This window comes from Sturnira hondurensis, unplaced genomic scaffold (genome assembly GCF_014824575.4).
Source record: "Sturnira hondurensis isolate 20B ecotype Veracruz unplaced genomic scaffold, ASM1482457v3 Scaffold0021143, whole genome shotgun sequence".
Lineage (NCBI taxonomy): Eukaryota > Metazoa > Chordata > Mammalia > Chiroptera > Phyllostomidae > Sturnira > Sturnira hondurensis.
Genome location: NW_028093774.1, coordinates 29,266,837 through 29,290,753, shown reverse-complemented (window position 1 = coordinate 29,290,753; position 23,917 = coordinate 29,266,837). Strand labels below are relative to the sequence as shown.

Here is a 23,917-nt window from a genome sequence, read left to right as displayed (position 1 = left end):
TACGGTCAGATGTGAATTTAATTTTAAATGTGTGCTGAGAAGAGTTTGGTGTATGCCTTGGAACGCGTGAGCTACGGAGGCTTTTGATTCTGAAGCGCCTCGTGTTCGGAATCTTCTCTCTGCCTCACATTCTCCCCTCTGTTGTAATCGGGCCAGCGGGGACCATTTGGTCCGCGTTCTTGTCAGCCAGCATTATCTGTTTCTCATTAGGAAAGAAACTCAGTGAGTCTCAAACAGCTGAGGCACTTAGCATTTGATTTAGCAACCTCTAGAATACCTACTGGCCATACTGATTATGAATAAACAGAGTCATTCGATATGTATTTGTAAATCTCACTGCTTATTATTGGTATAACTCATTTAAATGACCCCATAAAAGGCACTTTGTGGTTTTCTTGGGAGAAACTTAGGTAAGGCACCTGGCAGGCTTATATTTGTTCAGTATTTCTCACCAAATAAAGTGTAACCACTTAGAGAAGCTGGCTTCTGTCACAAAGAGCATCTAGAAGAGTAACATAAACCAAAAAGTAACTAGTTGGAGAACCCAAGCTGCAGACAATAGAAACTTGCTCACAGCTGGAACTGTTTTCAACAGACCTTTCTCATTCCTGAGAGCTTCACATGAATAGTGATTTGGGGGGACAGGGGGAATATTTTACAAGTATTTGACAGACACCAAATCTGTGTCTCCCGATTACCACCAAAATGTATGCAAAAGCAGACACGAAAAAATAAATAAAGGAGATGAGGTACTTTATGCAATGAAGGATTACACGTCTTTTTTCATAACCTGAATCCACCCTTTGTTGATTTAGCCATAAATCTATCAACCTAGGCCAGAGGTTTTAGAAATTTCTTTTGCTTTCTAAAGAAACTAACCCTGCAAAATGCATGCCCCAAGAGGAGTTAGGAGTCACCCTTTTAAACTGATCAAGAGTAAATTAAGGTCCTGGACCAATAGTTTGTTGGCCAGAGCGCTGTCCTGCTACCCCAAGGTTGCTGTATGATCCTTGGCCGGGGCGCATACAAGAAGCAATCAGTGAATGCATCAATAAGTGGAACAACAAATTCATGCTTCTCTCCGACTCCCTCTCTTCCTCTCTCTCCCTAAAATCAATCAGTAAATAAAAACTAATTAACTACAAATGCTTCATTAACAAAAGCATATGCATTCCTCATATTAAAATTTTTCTATACGTACCAAACGAAGTACAATACACTTGAATAGAAATCAATTCAATAAAATTATGTTTTTATGGGCATGGTACATGAGAACTTCGTACAAATACTTGAGAAACTGAACGCTTCCTCCCTCTGTGAATAGTAGCGTCAGAACAACTAGTGTGAGTGAGCCTTTCACCGAGAGCTTAGTGCACTATGCACTTTGAAGCTCTGTCCCATTTCGGCCTCGTGGTGTAACTCTCCTGGGCACACAGTGTTTGTCTCATCTTGCAGATGAGGAAACAGAGTCTTGGGAAGAGAAGCACGTTTGAGTCATGCAGCTGATAATCACATAAATGACTCTATCCCAGCTGTGTGGACATCACCCCTGTGCAGACATCACACCTGTGCACCTGGCTATTGTGCAAACTGTCTCCTCCAACCATTTCTTTTTCCTCCTATAAAATGGGTACACGTCTATAGTTTCTTCTGTCTTTTCCTCAAACATCCAGCTTAAACTATCCTATTAAGGTGCATAAAGATATAGCTCCATAAATAATTGCATGTGATCCCCAGCGACACACTTTTCACGGCGAGGAGGCCCCGGAGGCCCAGCGCCAGCTGTTTGCTGGCGCTCATCTGCATCCCTCGCTTTGGGCCCACCTCCTACCACCATCAGCGTCTGGCCTGATTCCTCATTTGGGAAGTTGACTTTTCCCTCTGGAAAGAAGTCGTTCCAAGGCCTCCCATCTCGTGTCATACTTATTTTAGGAACAATGGCTGAGTTCAGCGCTTTATTGCCTTTTGCCAGCTTCTCCTAGCAACTGCTCTCAGATACAGAGAGAATCGTGTTTAGCTTACAAAATCTAATTTAGAAGAAAACCAAGCAGGAGTTTAACTTGTTTTATCACAATTCGTGTAATTACAGAGATGCTTTAAGTTGCTCTGCTCCCTGACTTTCCCGTCAAGGAGTTTATAATAACAGTCGGCATTTATGGAGTGTTCGCAGTGCCAGGCCCAGTGCCAAGTGCTTCACATGTCTTGTCTCAATCGGTCCTCACAGCAGCCCCCTGAGGTGTGCCTCTTATTGTTCCCACTCTCCTAAAGCAAACAGGCAAGTAGGTAAAGTCACACCTCTAGAAGGTGGCAGAGCAGAGCTGTGGGGGTGGGCTCTAGCCAACCGTTCTCCTGCCCCGTCTACCATGATCTGAAAGGAAACCCTCAGGTTTGGGCCTTCTTTTTCATATGCTGAAGCCCAATATTTTTGTGCATATCTCCCCATAACTTAAAACACTTTGCAAGTTCAGGTTGTCATATCTGATTCCTTTCGTTCAATACTTTTTCATTTCCAAAGCATTTGTCAGCTATCATCTCTTTTTGCCCTCAAATGGCATTTTATTTTTACAGGACATCTTAATATCATGCATATTCACAGTTCTTTGTACTCCAGAATCAACCACATTTACATACTTTGTATCAATTTGTATCAATTTATAATAAATACCCACGGTTATCTCTGTACTTCTATGATCCTCCCTCTTTTTTCATCATTGTGTTCTTAAATCTCCAGCCTACTTTCCCCATCTGCTGCTCACTTTTGTATGCCCCTGCTGCTAGATTTGTGCAGCAGTAATTGATTGAATACCCAGTATGTGCCAGGAGCTTTGCCACACGTAGCTCTGAGATGGTAATTCTTTGTGAGCGCTTTTTCCCAATTCCATCTGTTACAACCTACACATGATTTTCTTTTTTTTTAAACATTTTTAAAGATTTTATTTATTTATCTTTAGACCGGAAGGGAAGGAGAGAGGGAGAGAAACATCAATGTATGGTTGCCTCTCATGCGTCCCCTGCTGGGAACTGGCCTGCAACCCAGGCGTGCGCCCTGACTGGAAATTGAACTGTGATCCTTTGGTTCACAGGCCCGTGCTCAATCCACTGAGCTACACCAGCCAGGGCCCTACACATGATTTTCTAAGTTCAGACTTCCTAAGAAAGTCTGAATTCTGACTTCAGAATTCCTAAGGCATTTCTTGATAAAAACACTTTACAATTTTTCTCTCTTTAGTCTTTGGCCTCTTTTTGCCCTCTCTTTCCATCTTCTTCACCTTGTGCCTTATTTACTGTTCTTCTCACTCTTTATTGTAGCACCTGTGTCTTGCTGGGTTTATAACAGTTACCAGTGTGGTTTAAAGCAGCAAAATTGCTGCAAAAATCCTGTAATCAATGTCCAACCGTGTTCGCCAACCACAGTCTCGAGTCCTCTCGTCCTGACTTGTCTTACACGCCAGTCATTTCCTCTTTCTCCTGTTCTCGCTGCAACTTGTCGTTTCCTCACTGAGGCCTGCGTTTACAGAGATGAAGGAGAGACAGCCCCTGCCCTCCAAGGGCCCACAGGCTAGAAAAGGAGAGAGACGGACCAAGAAAATCATGCCAACTGAGTAAGCACAACGCACATGTGCAAAGTGCCAGAGAGGAGGGAATGCTGGGTACATTCAGGGGAGAAGGACTCAGAGGAAAATTATTGGAGCAGTCGACATCTGAGCCAGGTTCAAGGACAAGGATACTTGTCAGGTGGACAAAGCTAGGGGACTGGAGAGAAAATGTTCGAAGGGGGCGAGCAGCACACACAAAGGCATCCTTTCAAGCCTGAGGAGAACACTGGTGAGCGATGGGCCATATTTAAATCCTCTGACCCGTCCACACAGGTATTTTTAATGTGAGTTAGTGGCCAACACTGAACAGTTTGGGAACTTCATATAAATATACACATTTCTGGCTTCTAAAACAACAGGTCTGGTGAAACTAGCCAGCATGTCCAGATCAACTACAATGTTCAAACCATCTTTTAGACAAGATGTGTAGCCTTCGGCTTGCTGCAAACGCACCACTTCATGTTACCTGCACTCGGCCAGTGTACTCTCGTTCTCCACCCCGAGTGGGCTGTCTCTTCTCCACGGGCTTGGAACAGGCAGCCACACACCTGTCCAGCTTAGAAATGCCTTTCCTCTTTCAGCAATTCGATCATAATTCTGATGTGTGGAGATGGATTTTCTTGCACAAGCCATTCGACTCTTTTCCTTGACTCTCAAGTTGTCCTCTCTGTGTATCTTTTCTGATTCTTAAGTAAGAAGTGAAGAACTTCCCTGCCATTAGCCATTTCTTCAGAGTCCAGCTGACTCTGTTTATCCCACTAGCCTCATGTCTCCTCTCCAGCTATAGGATGTATCTTCCTTTCCCTTTCCTTCTCCACTTGTTCATTACTTTTGCTCTTTCAACCGCATTTTTTTACATTTGCTAGAGGCAGCCCAACAGAGAGGTTAAGACCCTGGCTCTGCAGACGGACAAATTCAAATCTCAGCCCTTTTGCTAGTTCTGTGCCCTGAGGGAGGCACCTACCCTCTCTGGGCATCTGTTTTCTGAGCTGCCAAGAAGGACGGTGGTAGACTGACTTCATGAGGTTCTTGTGGACGAATAAATCAGCTGATTTAACATGAGGCCTAGCTCAGCAAACTGTAGTTGTCATTGAATCTGGGTTCCCTCTCAGACACGTCTACAGCCGGAAAAACCCCTCTGCCTCTACTCCTCCCGGTTACACACTGCCTTGTTCTGTAACCTGTCCCACCTCTGCAAGGGGAGCCTGGGAGAAGTACTAGGCTTTCTCCATGGGTTTGGTCAGTGTGGGTTTCTTTGTTTGCTTTTATTTCTTCTCATCAGATACTTGTATGTTCTGTACACCGCTGATAAATTTCCTAGCTTTGGAACAATAACTTTTTTATGGAATGGGAAAATCATTTTATGTAGCTTTTTATGAAAAAAAGAGGGTACAACAATGGACACATTAGGATAATCTTGTAAAATACCAGGATTAAGGAAAAGTAAGACTTGTTTTTCATATTGTACCAACTTGCTACAATAAACAATTACTGTAACAAGCAAGGAAACAAGCGAACAGTAACGGCTGCCGCCACAGTGCATGGAAGTCCAGCCTCATGCTGTGCACCTCCAACTCCTGCAGTGATGACGTCAGCGCCTTCTCAGGAAAACTGGAAAAAAGAAACAAATCATTTTACTGTTTGCATGGGACTCACAAAAGCCATATGGTTCCCACATTAATTTCAAAATTGTAGTTATTATAAAGTTATTAGGAAAGTGTTTTCTCAGTTTACATTCCTCAATCTCTAATCTCTCTCTCTCTCTCTCTCTCTCTCTCTCTCTCTCTCGGAAATAAATTATTCTGGTGAAGGGGGTTTCAGGTTGCTGGCATGTGTATCTAAACAAGCACCTGCAGGTCCCGAGCCCTTATTTATGGGTTCCAAGTGTTTGGCTGTACCTGTCACTTTGCTCCGAGGAGTGAAGGAACTTACTGCCGTAAGAAAAGCAGTATTTCCTTGAGATAGTTTTCCATTTCACATCTTTGTGGGTGTCAATGGATTTTCTTGTTTGGGGGCATTCGGGAGGGGAGTGTGTGTTTGTTTTTTAGCAATCCCTGTAACAAGGCTGTGCCTTTTCCTGACTCCAGCATGAAACCTCTCTGATGCTCAGAGGAGGTGTCAGAGAGATGCTTCTGAATATCTCTCTGATGACACAAGTGATGACACATTCACTAGAGTAATGTGCTTTTCACCTGTGTTCATATCGAGCATTGGACACAATCCCAATGTGTAACAAATGACATTTCATGACACTACTAGGAAAATGTTCCCTTTTACTCCTCTCTTGCATCCAACTGTTTTTCATTATTTAAAAAAAAAAATTATCTAATTCAAAGTTCAAGCCAGGACCAAAATGAAAGCCATAAAATAGATCTTCAAGATCCAATATCTTTTCTTTGAATAGTTTCCTTCATATAGTAATCATTCTTTACAGCAAAAAAAAAAAAAAGAGTACATACTATCTAGACCCAAACAGAACAGTTTTATTTCATGCTTAGTTTTTTTGTGTACATTTTACATTATTGCAGTTGTCCCATTTTTTCTTCTCTTTTTCTCCTCCTCCCTGCATCCCCTCCCTCCAGCATTCTCTCTCAGCCCTTAGACCATGCCCACGGGTTATGCACATAAGTTCTTCGGTTCCTCTATTTCCCATACTATTCTTAACCTCCCCCTGTCTATTTGGCACCTACCATTTATGCTTCTTATTCCCTGTACCTTTTTTCTCCATTCTCCTGCCTCCCCCTCCCTGCTGATAACCCTCCATGTGATCTCCATTTCTGTTCCTGTTCTAGTTGTTTGCTTAGTTTGTTTTTGTTTTTAGGTACAGTTGTTGATAGTTGTGAGTTTGTTGTCATTTTACTATTCATTGTTTTGATATTCTTCTTTTTCTTAGATAAGTCCCTTTAACATTTCATATAATAAGGGCTTGATAATAATCAACTCCTTTAACTTGACCTTATCTGGGAAGCACTTTATCTGCTCTTCCATTCTAAATGATAGCTTTGCTGGATAGAGTAATCTTGAATGTACATCCTTGCCTTTCATGACTTTGAATATTCCTTTCCAGCCCCTTCTTGCCTGTAAGGATTCTTTTGACAAAATCACCTGAAAGTCTTATGGGAACTCCTTTGTAGGTAACTATCTCCTTTTCTCTTGTTGCTTTTAAGATTCTCTCCTTATGTTTAACCTTGGGTAATGGAATTATGATTTGCTTGGCCCACAGAGTTGGTGTGTGTTTCCTGGGTCCAACTCCTTTGGTACCCTCTGAGCTTCCTGGACTTGTGAGTCTATTTCTTCTCCATATTGGGGAAGTTTTCCTACATTATTTGTTCAAGTGAGTTTTCAATTCCTTCCTCTTCCTCTTCTCCTTCTGGCGCCCCTATGATTCAGATGTTGGAACATTTAAAGTTGTTCCAGATGTTCCTAAGCCTCTCCTCATTTTTTTATTCTTATTTTTTCATCTGTTGTGGTTGAATGTTTATTTCTTCCTTTTGCTTCAGATCTTTGATTTGAGTCCTGGTTTCCTTCCTTTCGCTGTTGGTTCTCTGTATATTTTCCTTTACCTCACTTTTCACAGCCTTCACTTCTTCCTCTATTCTGTGACCCCACCCAATCATTTCTGTGAGCATCCTGATTACCAGTGTTTTGAACTCTGCATCTGATAGTTTGGCTATCTCCTTGTTGCTTAGTTCTTTTTCTGGAGTTTTGGTCTCTTCTTTCATTTGGGTCATATTTCTTTGTCTTGGCACACCTGTTAAATTGTAAGGGGCAAGCATTAGGTATTCACCAGGGTGGGGAACACACGTCACTGCTGGTGTGTCACTGTATGTGGGGGAGGGCTCCAAGAGGGAACAATGCCATGTGCTCAGCTCTCCACCAGCTTTCAGTCACTTTGCTCACTTTCCACAAGTGGATTGTACCTCCTTTTAGGTACTGATTCCCAGATGGGTAGGCTTGTGTATGTTCTCAGACCCTGTGGGTCTCTCCAACAAACTCTCCTGTGAGGCTGGGAGTTTTTCTCACTGCCACAACCCCCATGGATTTTTACAGCCACAAGTTTTGAGACTTCTTTTTCCCATGCTGGACTCCTGGGTTACATGGTTTTTCTCGCTCCCCAGTTGTTCCTCCTGGCTTATCTGCATACAAGTGTGGGACCACCCGCTCCACCAGCTGCTGCTCTGTGTGCCCCAGACTGCCAGCCACCACCTTGTTGCATCCTTGCTGTCTGGGTTTCTGTCTCCATGCCTCCTACTGGTCTGGACGAGTGTTTCTTTAACTCCTTGGTTATCAGACTTACATACAGTTTGACTTTCTGGTAGTTCTAGTTGTTTTTTGTTTTTAAATTGTTTGTTATCCTTCTTTGGGCTGTGTGAAGAAGCGAAGCATATCTACCTATGCCTCCATCTTGACTGGAAGCTCCTGAAACATTATGCTTACTTTGTATATCTGTGGGCTTTCAAATAGGTGGATAATATTATTTCATTGATTGTCTACTTGATCAGCTCCTTGCAGAGAAGCTAATTGATAAGGGTCGTAGTTACTGTCATAGAACAAGGCAAAGAACATACAGCGTAGAGACCAGATTCTGGGTCTAGTTATTTCACTTTCTATGTGAATGTCCTTAAGTAAATCACATTACCCCGTGGGACTGTTCCCACTCTATTCTAAGCTGAACCACAAATTTCTTTACTCATTACTAAGTGCTGGCTGCTGCCAAAGCTATCCCGCATCAGTATTTTGCTTGGCCCACCGAGTATTTTAAAAATTGGGAAATAGTGAATTATGAATTATCTCATGAAGTTGATTGCAAAACATGGTCTGCTCTGCCCTAGCATTTTTCTAATGAGAATCTACAGTTCTGGCTTGAATCTCTATTATTTCTCATAGGGACTTCGTGATTATCAAGTATACCATAGTATGAAATCATTAAAGGCTTTGAAATAAAGCCCTAAGCAAACATAAAATATTTTATCCTTTAATACACATAGACTGTCTTCTGATAAGAAGGGTGTCTCTGCCAATAAGTGCATTTTACTAATTTTATTTTTACATGCTTTGGGTTTTATTAAGCGCTTAAAAATACAACTTTAAAACCAAATAATAACATCAATTGGATATTTCCTTGCTGAGAATTCGCTATCACCAGTAAATTTCATTCAAGATTAACCCGTAAAACTGTATCAGCCACTTTTTTCCTGTATGCTTATCAACCAAGTTGACACTTTGCTTCACTGTGTCCAGAAAGAGACACAGTTCACTTGGACCGAACTGACACATCCCGTGTACAAGTGAGAAGATGCTAAACCCAACAGGATGGAGCCCTGAGGTTCACAAAATATGTTGACACCACATCACTCTTTTTGAATCCTCTATTAATTTTTATATTTTTTTATTCTTATATTAGGATTACATGGCTATGGATCACTTTCAGAATGTATTGCCTAGCAAAAGAAATCCAGAACCATCTATCGTTAATGACAGAAAGTAAGAAATATATAAAAATACAAAAATCAGGAAAGCAGAGGCAAGATGGAACGCAAAATATAACAAGCACTATCCAAACCACCCCCCAGGCTCTTTGTGGAACAAGCAGCCACTGCACTGGGCCGGGCAGAGGGCTGATACCACTGTGCTTCCCTCTCCGTCTCCCCTCTCATGCCCCACCCCCTCTCTCTTTTGTGCTGCAGATCGGAGCACAGTGCTACTTGGAATGCTCGGCCCTGACTCAGAAAGGTCTGAAAGCGGTGTTTGATGAAGCAATCCTCACCATCTTCCACCCCAAGAGAAAGAAGGAACGCTGCTCCGCGTGTCACGGCTGCTGTTCAGTTATCTGAGGTGGCTTGAGACCCACCTCCACCCCATCTATGGGCGAGAATGGCAGCCAGCTTCCACGGCCAAGGTCAAGCCAATAAGGAGGACGCGACCAGAGAGGAAGTCCCTTGGCACAGAGGCTCCTTCTCCGCCCTGTGAGCACCCCCAAGCCCAGCCCACTAGCCAGCCGACTGCCTCCCTACCAGCCAGAAGCATCCACCTCGCACACACTGCCGGAATGCTGAGCCGGGTTTCAGCCAGTGCCGTTGCTGACACGTTGGAAACAAAGTCAAAGCCTGTCTTGTATCTGTCCCTCCCGTGAACGTGAAGCCGATAGGAAACTGCCGCAGGAAAACTAAAAGTGGCACTAGGTTCCTGTGCTGGTGGCCTTACTTGATGTCTTTTACAAAACATGGGAAAACAATACCAACCTCTTTTTCTGCATCTGCTATCCTTCCTATGTGTCTTACATTCATACGTATTATTTTAAGAAATTTACTAACGCCCCAGTTTACTCACACCTTACAAATCCATACTAAATTAGCCTAACGTGTTTTATATTCATTTCTATTTTCAGCCTGTTCCTACCAAAGCTATTAGAACCAACTTGTACCTCTGAATGCCTGACTATGAGATCACATAAGAAAACGTTAGAACTTTTGGAAACTTCAGAGTCATGGTTTTGAACCCAGTTGAAAAAAAAAATGTTGTCTGAACAGTTGCAGGTTACATTTTTGCCAAAGATTCACCCTAGAAATGCTTACGTTGATAAGTAGCCTTATTTTTTCTGTATTATATATTGTCATTGCAAATTAGGACTGAACTGTGTTTAATAAAGTTGTATTTTTGCTTTTCAATCAAATTGATTGGAGGGAGAATATTTTTATCTTTATATTTTAGGATAAAAGATATTTATCTTTTAAAATAGTCTTCATTCAGCAAAGTGAACTTCCCTTCCCCATTGTGCTCCTCCCCCCCCCCCAATCTCACTCTTTCCCCCCATGCCCAGTGAGAACCTGATCTAAATGAGGGGTCTGGCCACGGGGCATGAAACATCAAGCATTTAAAAGCCCCCCAAAGGAAAGCAGGGTGCCTCTGTGTTTCCTCTTCAGCTGAAAGTGCAGGTACCCTCCGACCCCTTTCTCTGCGGTTTTCCTTTCTACGGTTCAGTCACCCACAGTCAACTGTGGTCTCAAAACATTCAATGGAAATTTCAGAAACAAACAATTCATAAGTTTAAAATTTCGTGCTGATCTGAGTGTTGTGATGAAATTCCGCACCAGCCACCTGACCCGCTCAGAGTGGGGATCATCCCTTTGCCCAGCCTCTCCACGCGGTACACGCCGCCTGCCCACCAGTCACTCGGGAGCCCTGTTGGTCATCAGATCGACGCTCACAGTAGTACAGGGCCTCTGTTCAAGTAATCCTGATTTTGTTTAACAATGGCCCCAATGCACAAGAGTAGTGATGTTGGCTGTTTGGGCATTCCAAAGAGAAGCTGTGAAGTGCTTCCTTTAAGTGAGAAGGTGTGTATGTATAGGAAAAAACATGATATGTATAGGATTTGGTTCCAGGCATCCACTAGGGGTCTTCAAACTTATCCCCCATTGATAAAGGGCAAGGGGTGTTACTGTACTTTCTCAGCTTGCCCCATGTACGCTCCCATTCTTTTTGCAGTAAATGACACTTTCCAAGTACAACTGGTACTGAAATACTGTCCCTCCCTATTCCCCATAGTCATTGTCCAAAATGAGTATTTAGGGGCTAGATCTGTGAGGACAGAGCTTTGGCTCCATTTATCCCCTGTTTTCAAAGTGATGTGCTCCCCAGAACAGGGACTCTGGCCTTGGGGGAGAAAAAGCCCCCAGGAAGCTTTAATGTCCTTTCTGTATGACTCTTCCCAACATCCAGGGATGTGTTATCACAGAGTAAGTTACTTCCTAGCTTTTAATTACAGACTGCTAAGATTTCTAATTAGTCTCATTTGCTTACAATTATCCTAGCAACACCCAGGTAGGCACTTTATTTTTTATTTCAACTGCATAAGCAAAACGCCTCCCTGCAGCATGAAATTACACCAGTTTTAGTTTAAGAATTTCCAGATTCACACACCTTCTGTTAGAAAAATCCAGCCTCTCTGGTCCTTTCTGCCCCTGGAGGAAGCGCATAAAAACAGGAGTTTACGATGGGAGTCCTCTCAGTCAAGGCCTTCCAAGACAGTGCGTTGGGGTTGGTTGGTTTGTTTTCTAGAATTTCTGAGTGTGTTTTCCCCTCTTTCACGTTTTGAATTCTATTTCCCTTCTCCCCCATCTAATTGCTAAACATTCTCTTAAACACTTACACACACAGGCACGCCCACACACCAACCTAAAAGAAAACAGGAGTTTTGTCAGTCAAAGCCTGACAAGAAAACAAGACTTTCGGCCTTTGTGAATGGAAATCAACCGTGCATAAAGTATAACTCTGAAGAGGTTGTGAAGTCCTCCTTTACACACAACAATGAACAGTTAGTTCTGTAATAAACGAAGTACTGTTAGCCAGTGTTCTTACATTATTGCATGGTTATATCCTGCCAGAGGGCCGCTCCTCACTTTTCACTGATGTGGATGGAAAATTGAGAGCAGGACATTTGCTCCACTAAGGAGAACCACCCAGATGTGATTCACAACCACTCAACAGGCAAGTGGTTCCCCAGGCCGCCGCCTCTCCAGTGGGCCGCAGAATTAGCTCGTTCACGGTGGGAAGGTCACACTCTTTCCTGAAACCAGAACTTGGGGAGACTGTTAGTGTGTGGGTGGAGCACAGGCTACCGGAGCTCTTAGGAGCTAATTATTGAATAAAATAATGAAGAACAAAGCAACCAAAATGAGTTATTTTATGACGCCAAATTAATCACTTATCCTGTTTCATGGCAAGATGTATTCGTTCATTTCCCCAAAAAGTGTTTTCTGCCCTAAGATTGAATACAGTGATATCCTGAAACCAAAGATAAGAGACATAGAAATCTGAAGACAGGTCCTTTATTGGTCTGCATCATTTTCCCAAGTCAAGAAAGGATAACCTAATCTCCATTTGAAGGTAGAGTCTTAACTTTCCAGAGCTAGAAGAGGCCTCAGAAACTATAGTCCAATCCCCTCATGGTACAGATGAGGAAACTTAAGCCGCGATGGGTCAAAGAAGACACTTCGTGAAAGAGCTGGGGCAGATCTCAGCTTATCTACCTCTGACCTAGTGCCCTTCAACTCCATACTATATGGTTATCACATACAGTAACTTTGACTTTTCTAGGTGTAATTACTGGAATCGCATCTCTTTTTTCTATAGATCCCAGCCACATTTCAAATACACAACTTAGGCCACTATAAATATGATAATCCATCAAACTACTAATAACATAGACAAGAATTGACACACACTGTGCCTAGAATCCATAGTATACAATGTAATATAATCCCAATTTCATTGTGCAGTATACAGAAACATAATCCCAATCTAGTGGTTCAGATGACTAGTTTTACAGATGCTTTTTTCAATCAGATGGCTAGTTGTTTGGTAGAATTAATGGACTATTTGGGCTATTTTAGAAGCACAAAATACTAAGACATGAGTCGAAGCCATGTCAACAGTAAGAAATCTGCCCTAATTTCTACAAAGAAAAATTATACTCAAGCTACAGTTACTGAATAACTACAATTAACTACAGCAACCCTAAACCAGGAGGTGCCAAACTGAGAAATGAAAAAATAAGTCAAGTACCTGTGCCAGGAAGGGAGTATGAGTCCTGAGACTTCGACGACAATGTGTCTGATCATGGCATACAAAGAACCGTGAGGAAGATTCTGGTTTGTAAGTGCCAGACAAAGTGGACATAACCATACACAATTTTCACAGACTCACCCAAAAGGAAATAAAACTTACATAGTAGTAAAGGAGCAATCACAATCACATTCACAATTTTAGGAGAAAAGTTAAAAAGTTAAACCCAGAATTTGAAGCCAAAACAATGTCATTATTTAGAGTGTTAAGTTTCTGGGAGCAATAAACTCGCAACATGAAGGCCCTTCAAGAAGGAATATCTGTCGTGAGGTTACACTTGAAAGATGCAGGTTTGCATTCATAAAGGCAAACTCATCCACAAGACCAAAGTGATGGAAGATCAGATTCTGGGGTTTTTGCTTTAAAAGTACGTTTGATTCCATGCTCGAGACGATTATCTAACCATGTGGGCCTCTGGTTTTAAATCCCCCCCTGTGTTCAGATGCCAGAATGCAAAGTGTGCATTCTCCCTCAACAGAGAAAACCCCGGGTCACCAGTCACTCTCTTAAGAATCATTGAGTAGGAGTCCCAAGTACAAATCGGGAAACTCAACAAACCAGTTTCATTTCAAGGACCATTAGGAATGCAGAGAAAAAGAGAAGATTAGGGAAACCCAGTTTCTTAAAATGAAGGTAGGTACTTCTTTTTTAAAGGAAACGCTTACAGAATGGAGAGAAAACTAAAGCCACACGCAAGACAAAAACACATACCTGACAATTCTCCCAGAGAACTGTACACCTGCCTTGTCCCTCAGACAGAGCGAAAAGAGGACCGTCACGGTGAGAGCACGTCACGTTTCCCAGCATCTACACAGAGGCAACCGACAGGATCAGCTGTGAGATAGTCCCAGATAATTCTACTTCACCTCATCATTCATTAAAAACGGACAGAATTCTGGACAATGCTCTTTGGGTTTCTTTTCTTTCTTTTTTTTTTTGAGGGGTAGAGAGAGGCTCTTTAACAGCACGCAGGTCATCACCCTCATACTTTCTCTGTCAACATAGAACAGGCAGCGAAGGGAAGCTTACCAAGAAATATGAGTGAATAAATTATTTTGAAAGTTTTCTTGGGAGTGAACATAATGTAAAGCCTTAAAAGGATGACTTTAGGATATCTGGAAAAATGGTTCTTTGTATGATATTTAATCATCTTCCGTGAAATGTATCTAAATGGAAAGATTGCATTTAAAATGTACAGCAGCAATAATGGAGTACAAAAATATGACATAAAGCAACAATTTGGGGTGCTTCCAGAAAGGAAATGAAAGCACAGAGCTCTCCGGGAGGCAGTCCAGGTGCAAGGGGCTCAGCCCTGCTCCTTGGAGAGTTCTCTGGGTCAGGGTGGAAAGAGTCAAGGGGGGGGTTGGCTCATCTCTGAAGTCGTGGGATGTTAGTTCATCCCCAGTTCTTGGCTTTCAGCTTCCAGTACAGGAAATTAGAGGAAGAGATGCATGATTAATCTTCGTCACCATCTATTTTTCTCCTCCTTGGGGAGTATTACACCCCAATCCAGAGTCATTTTGTGCATGTGTTTGCAACATGTTCTACTCTGGCGATTTCACTTTGTCCTGAGTTCTCTGGTGACTCAGGAACTTCACGGCACCTTCTAGCTGCAGAAACGTTGTTGCATTTTCAGCCATGTCCACCAGGCCTTCTGGTGCAGTTATCTTTGGTGAAAGGTTCTGATGAGTGTCTTAGGGGACATGATGCCTGGGCCAATCTGAGGAGAGGGTCCCCAAGGCCCAGAACTGAGTCCCCCTGGAAGCCACTGTGGCACACTTAGTCTCCCAGTGACCCTGCACAAGTCAGTCTTTTGGGTTTATGGTCTTTGGAGAAATAATAGAAACTCTTTCGTGGAAGGGCGATATATTTGTGGCAGCTTTGTAACTACACACTTAAAAATATCACCAACTACCACATTTTAAACCAACTTTTTTTTAAAGGAATTGGATTTTGTCCCTCCCTAGAGGAGCCATGGGCCAGGAGGTTAATAAATTCCACACTCTTCTCATCCCCCGACTTAAACAGCTTCTTTCTGAAGGAACAGCATTGCTCTTTGAGCACACTCAGCGGAGTCTCACCCAGCGGAGTCTCACCCAGCGGGGTCTCACTCAGCGGAGTCTCACCCAGCGGGGTCTCACTCAGCGGAGTCTCACCCAGCGGGGTCTCACCCAGCGGAAACAGTCCGGGTTTCTCCCTGTGTAATCCGCACAACGGAATGATAGAACAAGGGAAGGAGGCCTAGCCTGCCCACGGTTGGCTTTCTTGCAATCTGTTTCTCAGGGCATGACTTTTTAATGTATACTCATCATAATTAATGGAATGTTCTCTTTGACTTTGAACTTTATTTTGTGCCATATTCTGATTTGTAAGTCGTGTGTCTTTTCTCCCACTGTCATTTCTGCTTTCTCCGAGGGTGTCTACAGCGGCCACTCAAGGAAACTGCCTTCCCGGGTCTCTGTTAGAATGTGGAAATTGTCGAACCCTCTGCTACTCAGAAGTGCGGTGCAGGGACCAATAGTGTGCGTATTTCCTGGGAGCCAGTTAGGAGGACTAGGACAGCATCTCAGGCCCAGTCCAGGCTTAATGAATCCAAATCTGCATTTTAAAAAGGCCCCAGGTGATTTGTGTGCACATAAAAATGTGAGAATTCTGACCTGTGAGACACCCGAGACGATCACCAGCCTGCACACCCAGATGTGCAGCGGCCTGATGGAGAGACCATCAGCTTCATCTGACTCTCAGATGCTACATTTTGGGTAGGTGTTCCTTAGGCCAATATTTGAATTGTTCCCATTCACGGGATGGATAATAAGGCTTTTCAGAAGTCCTTTCTTTTTCCTGTCATGTGCTGCCCAGCTGCAGAAAAGGAAAAGGCATATTTTGGAATCAAAAGAGAAAAGCAGCATCTGGTTGGAAAGATCTGCTAAGCCTGAAGGATTGAATCCTTCTGTTTTGAACGTCTTTCTGCTGTTTATAGGGAGAGGAAAATGCCCCCTAGAGTGACTTTCCGTGGAGAAATAAGGACGATTCATATCGCATGAAGTTATAAAACACAGATAAAACAAATTTCTGAGGCATAAACCTGTTGGTGAAACTCCATGAAGACACTGTGCCCTAGACACCAGAGTGAAGGTGGACTGCAAACAACGTGTCCTCTAAGCAGGGCATTCCACAGACTTCTGTGTGTGTTGTCCTAGGCACAGATCGGAGTTGTGTTCACTTATTCAACATGTTTTTCCTGAACATCCCAGGGGGCCCACCTCTCTTTCCCCGCCCACACCCCTTCTTGTGTACAAGAGCCCTTAAAAACCTGTACACACGCGCACGCCCACACCGAAGCCTGTCGTCTAATTCAGGTTCCCCTGTCGCTAAAGAAGTTCTGAAAGCAAATCATACCTACCTTCAAACAAATAGAGAAAGCGCACAAGGGTTACCATTTTTTTCTGTTCCTGAAAATGGCAGAATAAGGACCTGCTGTCACTGCGCACACGCAGCCCTTAAGGCACCACCCCTCGGGGAAGGACCACCTCTGCTCCCCGAAGCAGGCTGTCCTCGGCACTGCGGGCAGTTCTGACTTTGGTGATTTCAGTCAGGTGTCTTCCTTCCTGCTCTAGGCTCAGGAACACACGTGTGCCCAAGATACCTTTACACTGAGAAGCTTTTAACCTGGGACAGCTCTTTTTTTTTTTTTTTTGTCTTGTCTGGGAGCAGCATGGCTACCCAAAACGGCTAGCGTTCTTGGAATCCAAAAACAGAGCCTTACCAAAGATTATTTTCATCATCGCAAATGCATCCCTGGTTTCTTGCTCATAACCACTGGTGCAAGCTGCCAAAAAGTGTTCCTTACAGAGGGGACAGCCTGTCCTCCGACAGTCTGCACGGCACGGCACACCCTCACGTTCGCTGTCTTCCTCCGGCCACAGGGCAGCCTGTTTACCTTCTTCCTAAGAAACGAATAGGGCAAGAAAACTTGCATCAACATTCAATCTCCCTCCAAAATCCATTTACTTGTAATTTTTTTAATGTTTGATTCACCATCTTTTTCTTGCAACAGTAACATGACATCCCAGTGCAGGCTATCTGAAGGCCCCTCTTCGTTTGAACAAAAACCTTACTGAATGAAGCGCCTTGAAAATAATTCAGTGCTAAACAAGAAAAAAAACCCGATTAGAATCGACTTGCTTCTGTTTCCCCACGTGTCTGCAGCTGACAGAGTAGAGATTGGCATGAGGGAACTGATGCGACATTAGTTCCTTTTGGCTTTGTCTGGAAGTTGGCTTGGGTTTTAATGCTGAAATTCGCAACCAATTTCAACTGGACTCTGTTTCTCATTAACTGGCGCTTATGTTTCAATGGGGAGATGCTTTAGCGTTCTCTTCGGAGCTGGCTCAAGGAGGAGCCAAAAGCTGATCACATCTTCCTCTTAAAAACATTCCCAACACCTTTTTAAAGTTCTAGGTGTCTTAATTCCACTCACTAGCATTGGTTCCCCCCAAATATTTCCATTTCAATATGCAGACTCCAAGAAGGAAACAGAAGATGGAAGTTTAAAGCAGCCTAGAAGCTGAGTTCGCCTTCCTGTGAAGGTGCGCCTTACCAGGTCGAACAGCCATCCCAGGAATCTGCTGGAGCATCACAGTGAGGCCAAGAAAGCGTGATCTGTCCATGCCTTTCCTGTAAGAAGAACTTACCAACGAACAGGATTAAAGTCCTATTTTAAGTGCATAATTCTGCACATATACTTCCTCAAGATAATGCTGTTTATGATGCACCTATAGCTTCCACTGTGTGGACATCGTGTGTTCCAAGTGAATAGATACTCTTTCAAGTGATTTTAAGTTGTATCATGTTATTTGAGACTCGGGGATATTCACATGTATTTCTTGATGGAAATCCTATTTTCAACATCAATCCCCCCAAATAAGTTACCATTCTCATTTTAGTAATATTGATAGTCTTTATTAAAGAAAAATGCTTTTTTTTTCTCTTTGGGGAAATGTTTGGTTGGTTGGCTGGCTGTTGGAAGGTTGTTTTACTGGCAATTTCAATAACTTTCAGAAGGACTTCCGCCAAGATGGAGGCATAGGTGGAAACACTGTGCCTTCTCCCACAACCAAGTTTGAATACAACAAAGGTTTGGAGAAACAAAGACACAACCAAAGGACAGAAAATTGAATTATACGGAAGTCCGACTACATCTAACCATTCAACGGGGACGGTAAGAGGGGCGGAGCCAGCAGCGAGCAGGGTCGGGTAGGACAGGGCCCCTGACCCAGGCGCGCAGGCAGACGGGAACCAGTTGGGGTGCAGGGCAGACCTCGAGCGCATATTCACGCACAGTGAGACAGACCACGCAGGCCCCAGGGGGCGAGGGCTGACGGCGGTGGCACACTCGCGTGCAGTGGGACGAAACGCGTGGGCCCGGTGACGGCAGCAACTGCGGCACCCGTGAGGGCCGTGGCGGCAGGCGGTGGACAGGACGCCATAGTCCCTCTTTGACCCCGCCCCCACATACAGCGTCACAACCCAGCGACTTAGTTGCCCTGCAATACCAGTGAGAGCCATCGTCCCTCTTTGACCCCACCCCCACATACAACGTCACAACCCAGCGACTGAGTTGCCCTGTTCTAGTGAACACTTTAGGGCTCTGATCCTGCTATGGAACAGGCACGAACAACCCAAAAGATGGCGCAAGAAGAACTCAAAGTCCTAGAGCCAATAACTCTAAGCGACCGAGAAATTGCCAGCCTCTCAGAAGCACAATTCAGGACACTATTTATCAGGATGCTCACAGAACTGGTAGATTATAGTCACAAATTAGAGGAACAAAGTCACATATTAGAGGAACATATGAAGGCTAAACTAATTGAAATGAAGGGAGATGCACAGGAAACCAATAGTGATGGAAAGGAAACTGGGACTCAAATCAATGGAATGGACCAGAAGGAAGAACAAAACATCCCACCAGAAAGGAATGAAGAAATGAGAATTCAAAAAAATGAGGAGAGGCTTAGGAACCTCCAGGACATCTTTAAACGTTCCAACATCCGAATTATAGGGGTACCAGAAGGGGGAAAGAAACAGCCACGAGTGGAAAACGTATTTGAACAAATAATAAAGGAGAACTTCCCCAGTCTGGCAAAGGAAATAGACTTCCAGGAAATCCAGGAAGCTCAGAGAGTGCCAAAGAAGTTGGACCCAAGAAGGAACACACCAAGGCACATCATAATTACATTAGCCAAGACCAAAATGAAGGAGAGAATCCTAGAAGCAGCAAGGGATAAGGGGACAGTCACCTACAAAGGAGTACCCATCAGACTGTCAGCGGATTTCTCAAAAGAGACCTTACAGGCAAGAAGGGGCTGGAAAGAAGTATTCCAAGTCATGAAATCCAAAGACCTACAGCCAAGATTGCTTTATCCAGCAAAACTTTCATTTAGAATGGAAGGACAGATAAAGTGCTTCTCAGATAAGGTCAAGTTCAAGGAGTTCATCATCACCAAGCCCTTATTATATGAAATGCTAAAGGGACTTATATAAGAAAAAGAAGATGAAAAATATTAACAGTGAAAGGACAGCAAACACACAGTTATTAAAAACCACACCTAAAACAAAAGCAAACCAAGAGGACAGCTAGATCAGGAGTGAAACCATAGAAATGAAGAACACATGGAGGGTTAGAAACAGGGGGGTGGGAGGGGGAGAAGCGGGGAGAAGGCACAGAAAATAGCATAGATGGTAGGTAGAAAATAGATAGGGGGGAGGGCGAGAATAGTGGGGGAAATATAGAATCCAAAGAACTTGAGACACGTGGTTATAAACTAAGGGGGGGAGAATGGTGGGGGAGGGAGGGTGCAGGTGGAGGGGAATGAAGGGGGAATAGAACAACTGTAATGGTATAATCAATAAAATATATTTTAAAAAATTTTAAAAAAATAAATAAATAAAAGTTAAAAAAAAATAACTTTCAGAAGCCCCAGTTTTTTAACAACCAGGTTCAAAGCATGTAATTGATTCTGTGTATCAGGACGCCTTTTTGTTTGTTTGTTTTTTGTTAACGCGGTGACCCATTGCGCTAAAGAAATGGCACCGCTGGGGGAACTTAGAGTCCAATGTAAAGCCACAAAGCTTAGGAAATGTTTGCTTGACTCCTGATAATGAGGACCTGGAGCAGAGACCACAATAATCCCTCTAAATTTGTTACAAGCCTCTGCCATACCCTACCAATTACCGTGCTTTCATGTACTCCTCTTTTTCTCCTCTTTTCCCTACCTCTTGCTGCTTTACCGGACATCACCCCCACGGAGGGCTTCAGCACCCCTTTCGCATACTCCAGGGTCCCAACCAGCCGTTAAGCCAGGATCTCTCCATTCCAAATGCAAACAATTGCACTGATTAAAACAAAGGGAGATCACTGTAAAAGAAATGCCAGAAGACCCATCTTGCAAATGAGGACCAAACTTCCAGTCAACTGTTGTGCTAGTAGAAAATGTCAACAGAAAATAAAACTTGCAGAATTTGCTAAAGAATGGTTTAAAAGTTACTTCTTAAGAATTTAATGTTTTGAAGAAATCCAAAAAGGTAAGTGCACATTACTTTAAAGAAAACATCTCCTGAATGAAGAAGACAAGCAGTCCTTGGAAAACTTCATGAAATACCATTTGTTTTACCGATACTACGTTATTTTCAATTAGATATATAGTTCATTTGTTATCTCAGGAATATTTTTATTAAGTTAAAATCTAATTAATTGGAGGAGTTCATTGGGTCACTCAGCAGAATTTGATACTTTCCTGGTGCCTCGTTCCTTTCCTAATCAATGGAAGAAGGGAAACGGGATTCAATCAATGGAGCTAATAAACCCAGAAGTAGAGTGAATTCTGAGAAACTATACTCTTCATTTAAAAATGCTCTCATAGTGGGGAAATCCAACTTCTCCTTACCTTTTGTGAGCTGGAAAAATAAACATGTTTCCAAGAGTAACGAGTTGCTGAGAGTTAGTTTTATCCAGAGCTCCCCTCAAAGGCACTGAAGCATCATTCCCCTGCACCCCAAATTCGCGTTACCTGGGAAACGAGGTGCGAGCACACCACCTTCATCTCCACAGCAGTCTGTTTGAATTTCCCTTTGAGGCTCAGCTCCTTTCCACCCTCAGTCTTTCCTGAAGTAAGCTTTGATTTGAGCTACAGCAAAACATTGCCTTCCTAGAGGTTAAGCAGAAACTAGAGAAGAATCACGATCTCCGTAAAACACCCCAAGTCTGCATGGAGCCAGGTCCAGAAGGAACTGCAAACATGCTCATCAATGGTGAGCGTGAGGCTGACATCAGTAAATTCAAAGACTTCTCCAGGCAGGACAGACTGGGAAGGAGCACTCCTAAGAGGCATCGTGCTCCCATGGGGAGAGTTGGGTTCTGGGTCAGGAAAATCTCACCTGTGCTGTCCATCAGCTGTCTGCTCTGGGGCAACTTACCTGACCTTTCTGAGCTTTGGTTTCATCATCTGGAGAATGGTAATAACAATGCCTAAGACTGTAGTTGACACATGAATTACAAAGCATTAATATCAAGAGTCCTGCTTATAGTCAGAAATCTATAAAAGGTAGCAATAGTTATAGTTATAGTTATAACTTTTTTTTCCAAACGCAGTGCCTTGCGCAAAATTAGAGTTAATAAATGTTTGTAGATGTGAGGGACGCGCGTGAGAGAGAAGCAGGGAGGAGAAAGAAAAGGGGAAGAGAGAAATTTGAAACCAGTTTAGTGCCGACAGACAGAGTCTCTTCCTTTTAATTAATAACTTTTTGATTATTATATGTATTTCCTGTAGAAGTGGTTTTTTTTTAAGATTTTATTTATTTATCTTTAGAGGGGAAGGGAAGGAAAGAAGGAGAGAAATATCAATGTATGGTTGCCTCTCGTGAGTCCCCTGCTGGGAACTGGCCTGGGAACTGGCCTGGGAACTGGCCTGCAACCCAGGCATGTGCCCTGACTGGGAATCGAACCGCAATCATGTGGTTCACAGGCCCATGCTCAATCCATTGAGCTACACCAGCCAGGGCTTCTATAGAAGCGTTTTGAGTGCCATGGACTAGGTACAGCCCACAGACCCTGCCCATCAGAGTCCCACGGGTGCCATGAGCTCTGCTGCCTGGTACAGCAGTGATGGTCACCTTGCCTCTTACAGTTGCACATCACTACCTAGTCTCTTATTCCAGACCCCTCTCCCTTCCACTGACACCAAGAAGCTCAGTTTCACGGCAGTTTCTCCTGCCACCAACCTCCGTCTACAAAGGACAACCACTGTGCAGCTTTCCTAGGACGCGGGCACCCCTCAGCGGTGCATTCCTTACATTGCTTTATCAAAGGGCATGTGCACCGAATCCACCAGATGACCATAGCCAGCTGGCCGGTTCTCTGGTCTCATGTAATAAAACCATTTAGAAGACTCACCTTTCTGAGCTTTCTATCCTCAAATACTCTTCCAGGACAGTTCTGGCATCTTCTATTCATTAATGCAAGCCACCGTTTTCCCCAAGCTTTAAGGAGTCATCCAATTGTATAGGGACTAGATCCAGGTGTTCTCATGAGGATATGAAATCCTGAGCATGGGACAATGTCCCCATGCAATTGAACTCGTATCCAGTCTTATACTCTGACACCCTCTCCCTCCTCACCCCAGTCTGACATCCTCAGAGCCACTCCCAAGTTCATTCTACTGATCACTGTGTACACTAGTCAAGTGGCGAGGCAGCTTCAGGAGAGAATCTCAGTCTTCCCATCACTGGGAAGGCCCTGCCCCAGCCAGGTCTTCCTGAGACTTGACCCCAATTAACCAAGTAGAATTAGCAGGGTTTGTGGGCAGTGTCTGAGGAGTGCAGGTATTACCTTGGAAAGCGTCCTCCTGGGATGAGTCCCCAGCTGGGTCTCCAAGCACAGGAGGCTGATCTCTGGCAAGATAAAGTGGCCCCTTCTGCAAAGGAAACTCAGCCTCATTCACTAATTGTCCCCATTCCAGGCCTCTGTGCCCCACTCCTTCCCTAGGAGGCCCTTGACTTAAGTATAGGAGATGGCTAGTGTGGTGGGCCCAGCCTTCTTAACAATTCAGCGGCTCTCCCAATTAGGCCTGATTTCTAGCTTCAAGAGAAAAGAATCTCTTCAAATTCAGCTTTCATACCATGCCCTGAGTGCTTTGATTGCACTTACCAACCAGCTAATCCCACAATCCTGGTAGATACCATTATTCCACACCTCTCAAATGGCATCATACTGTGTTAGCCAGTACCTACTTTTCTATGAGTATCCTTTCCCAGTCCATCATAGTAATTGTGATGCTACGGCATGCCTCATTGCTCCTACGGCTCATAGCACTGCCGGGGGCAGACAGCCTCACTATGCTTCCCAAAAGATAGCTATACTGGATTTCATTCCTTTGCCCCTTAGATCCCCTCTCCACCCTTCTGCAACCTGCTTCCCAGGAGGCCATTTATGGATGGAGTCAATGGGCTCCCTTGCTCTCTGTCTTCCCCTTGGATTCAGCAGAAGATCCAGGCAGGGGAGCAGAGTGATGCTGGGGTATTGCCAGCTTCCCTCCCCACCAGGCCTCGGTGTGGTGTTAGCTGTATCTTCCTATATTCCCCTCTCCTATCAGGCTCTTTGGGGTCTGATAATCACATCCTCTTCTTGTTCCATCAGC

The 23,917-nt window shown here is 43.8% G+C and overlaps 1 protein-coding gene across 1 annotated transcript in view; it reads left to right on the top strand.

Moving 5' to 3' along the window:
• The window catches only part of RHOJ (ras homolog family member J), an 80,494-nt gene extending 70,403 nt beyond the window's left edge, over positions 1-10,091 (top strand). Inside the window, exon 5 of the mRNA XM_037031435.1 lies at positions 9,284-10,091. Coding sequence (XP_036887330.1) covers positions 9,284-9,430 — 147 coding nt within the window. The 3' untranslated portion in view covers positions 9,431-10,091. The remainder of the gene's footprint in view (positions 1-9,283) is intronic.
• Positions 10,092-23,917: the final 13,826 nt, after the last annotated feature.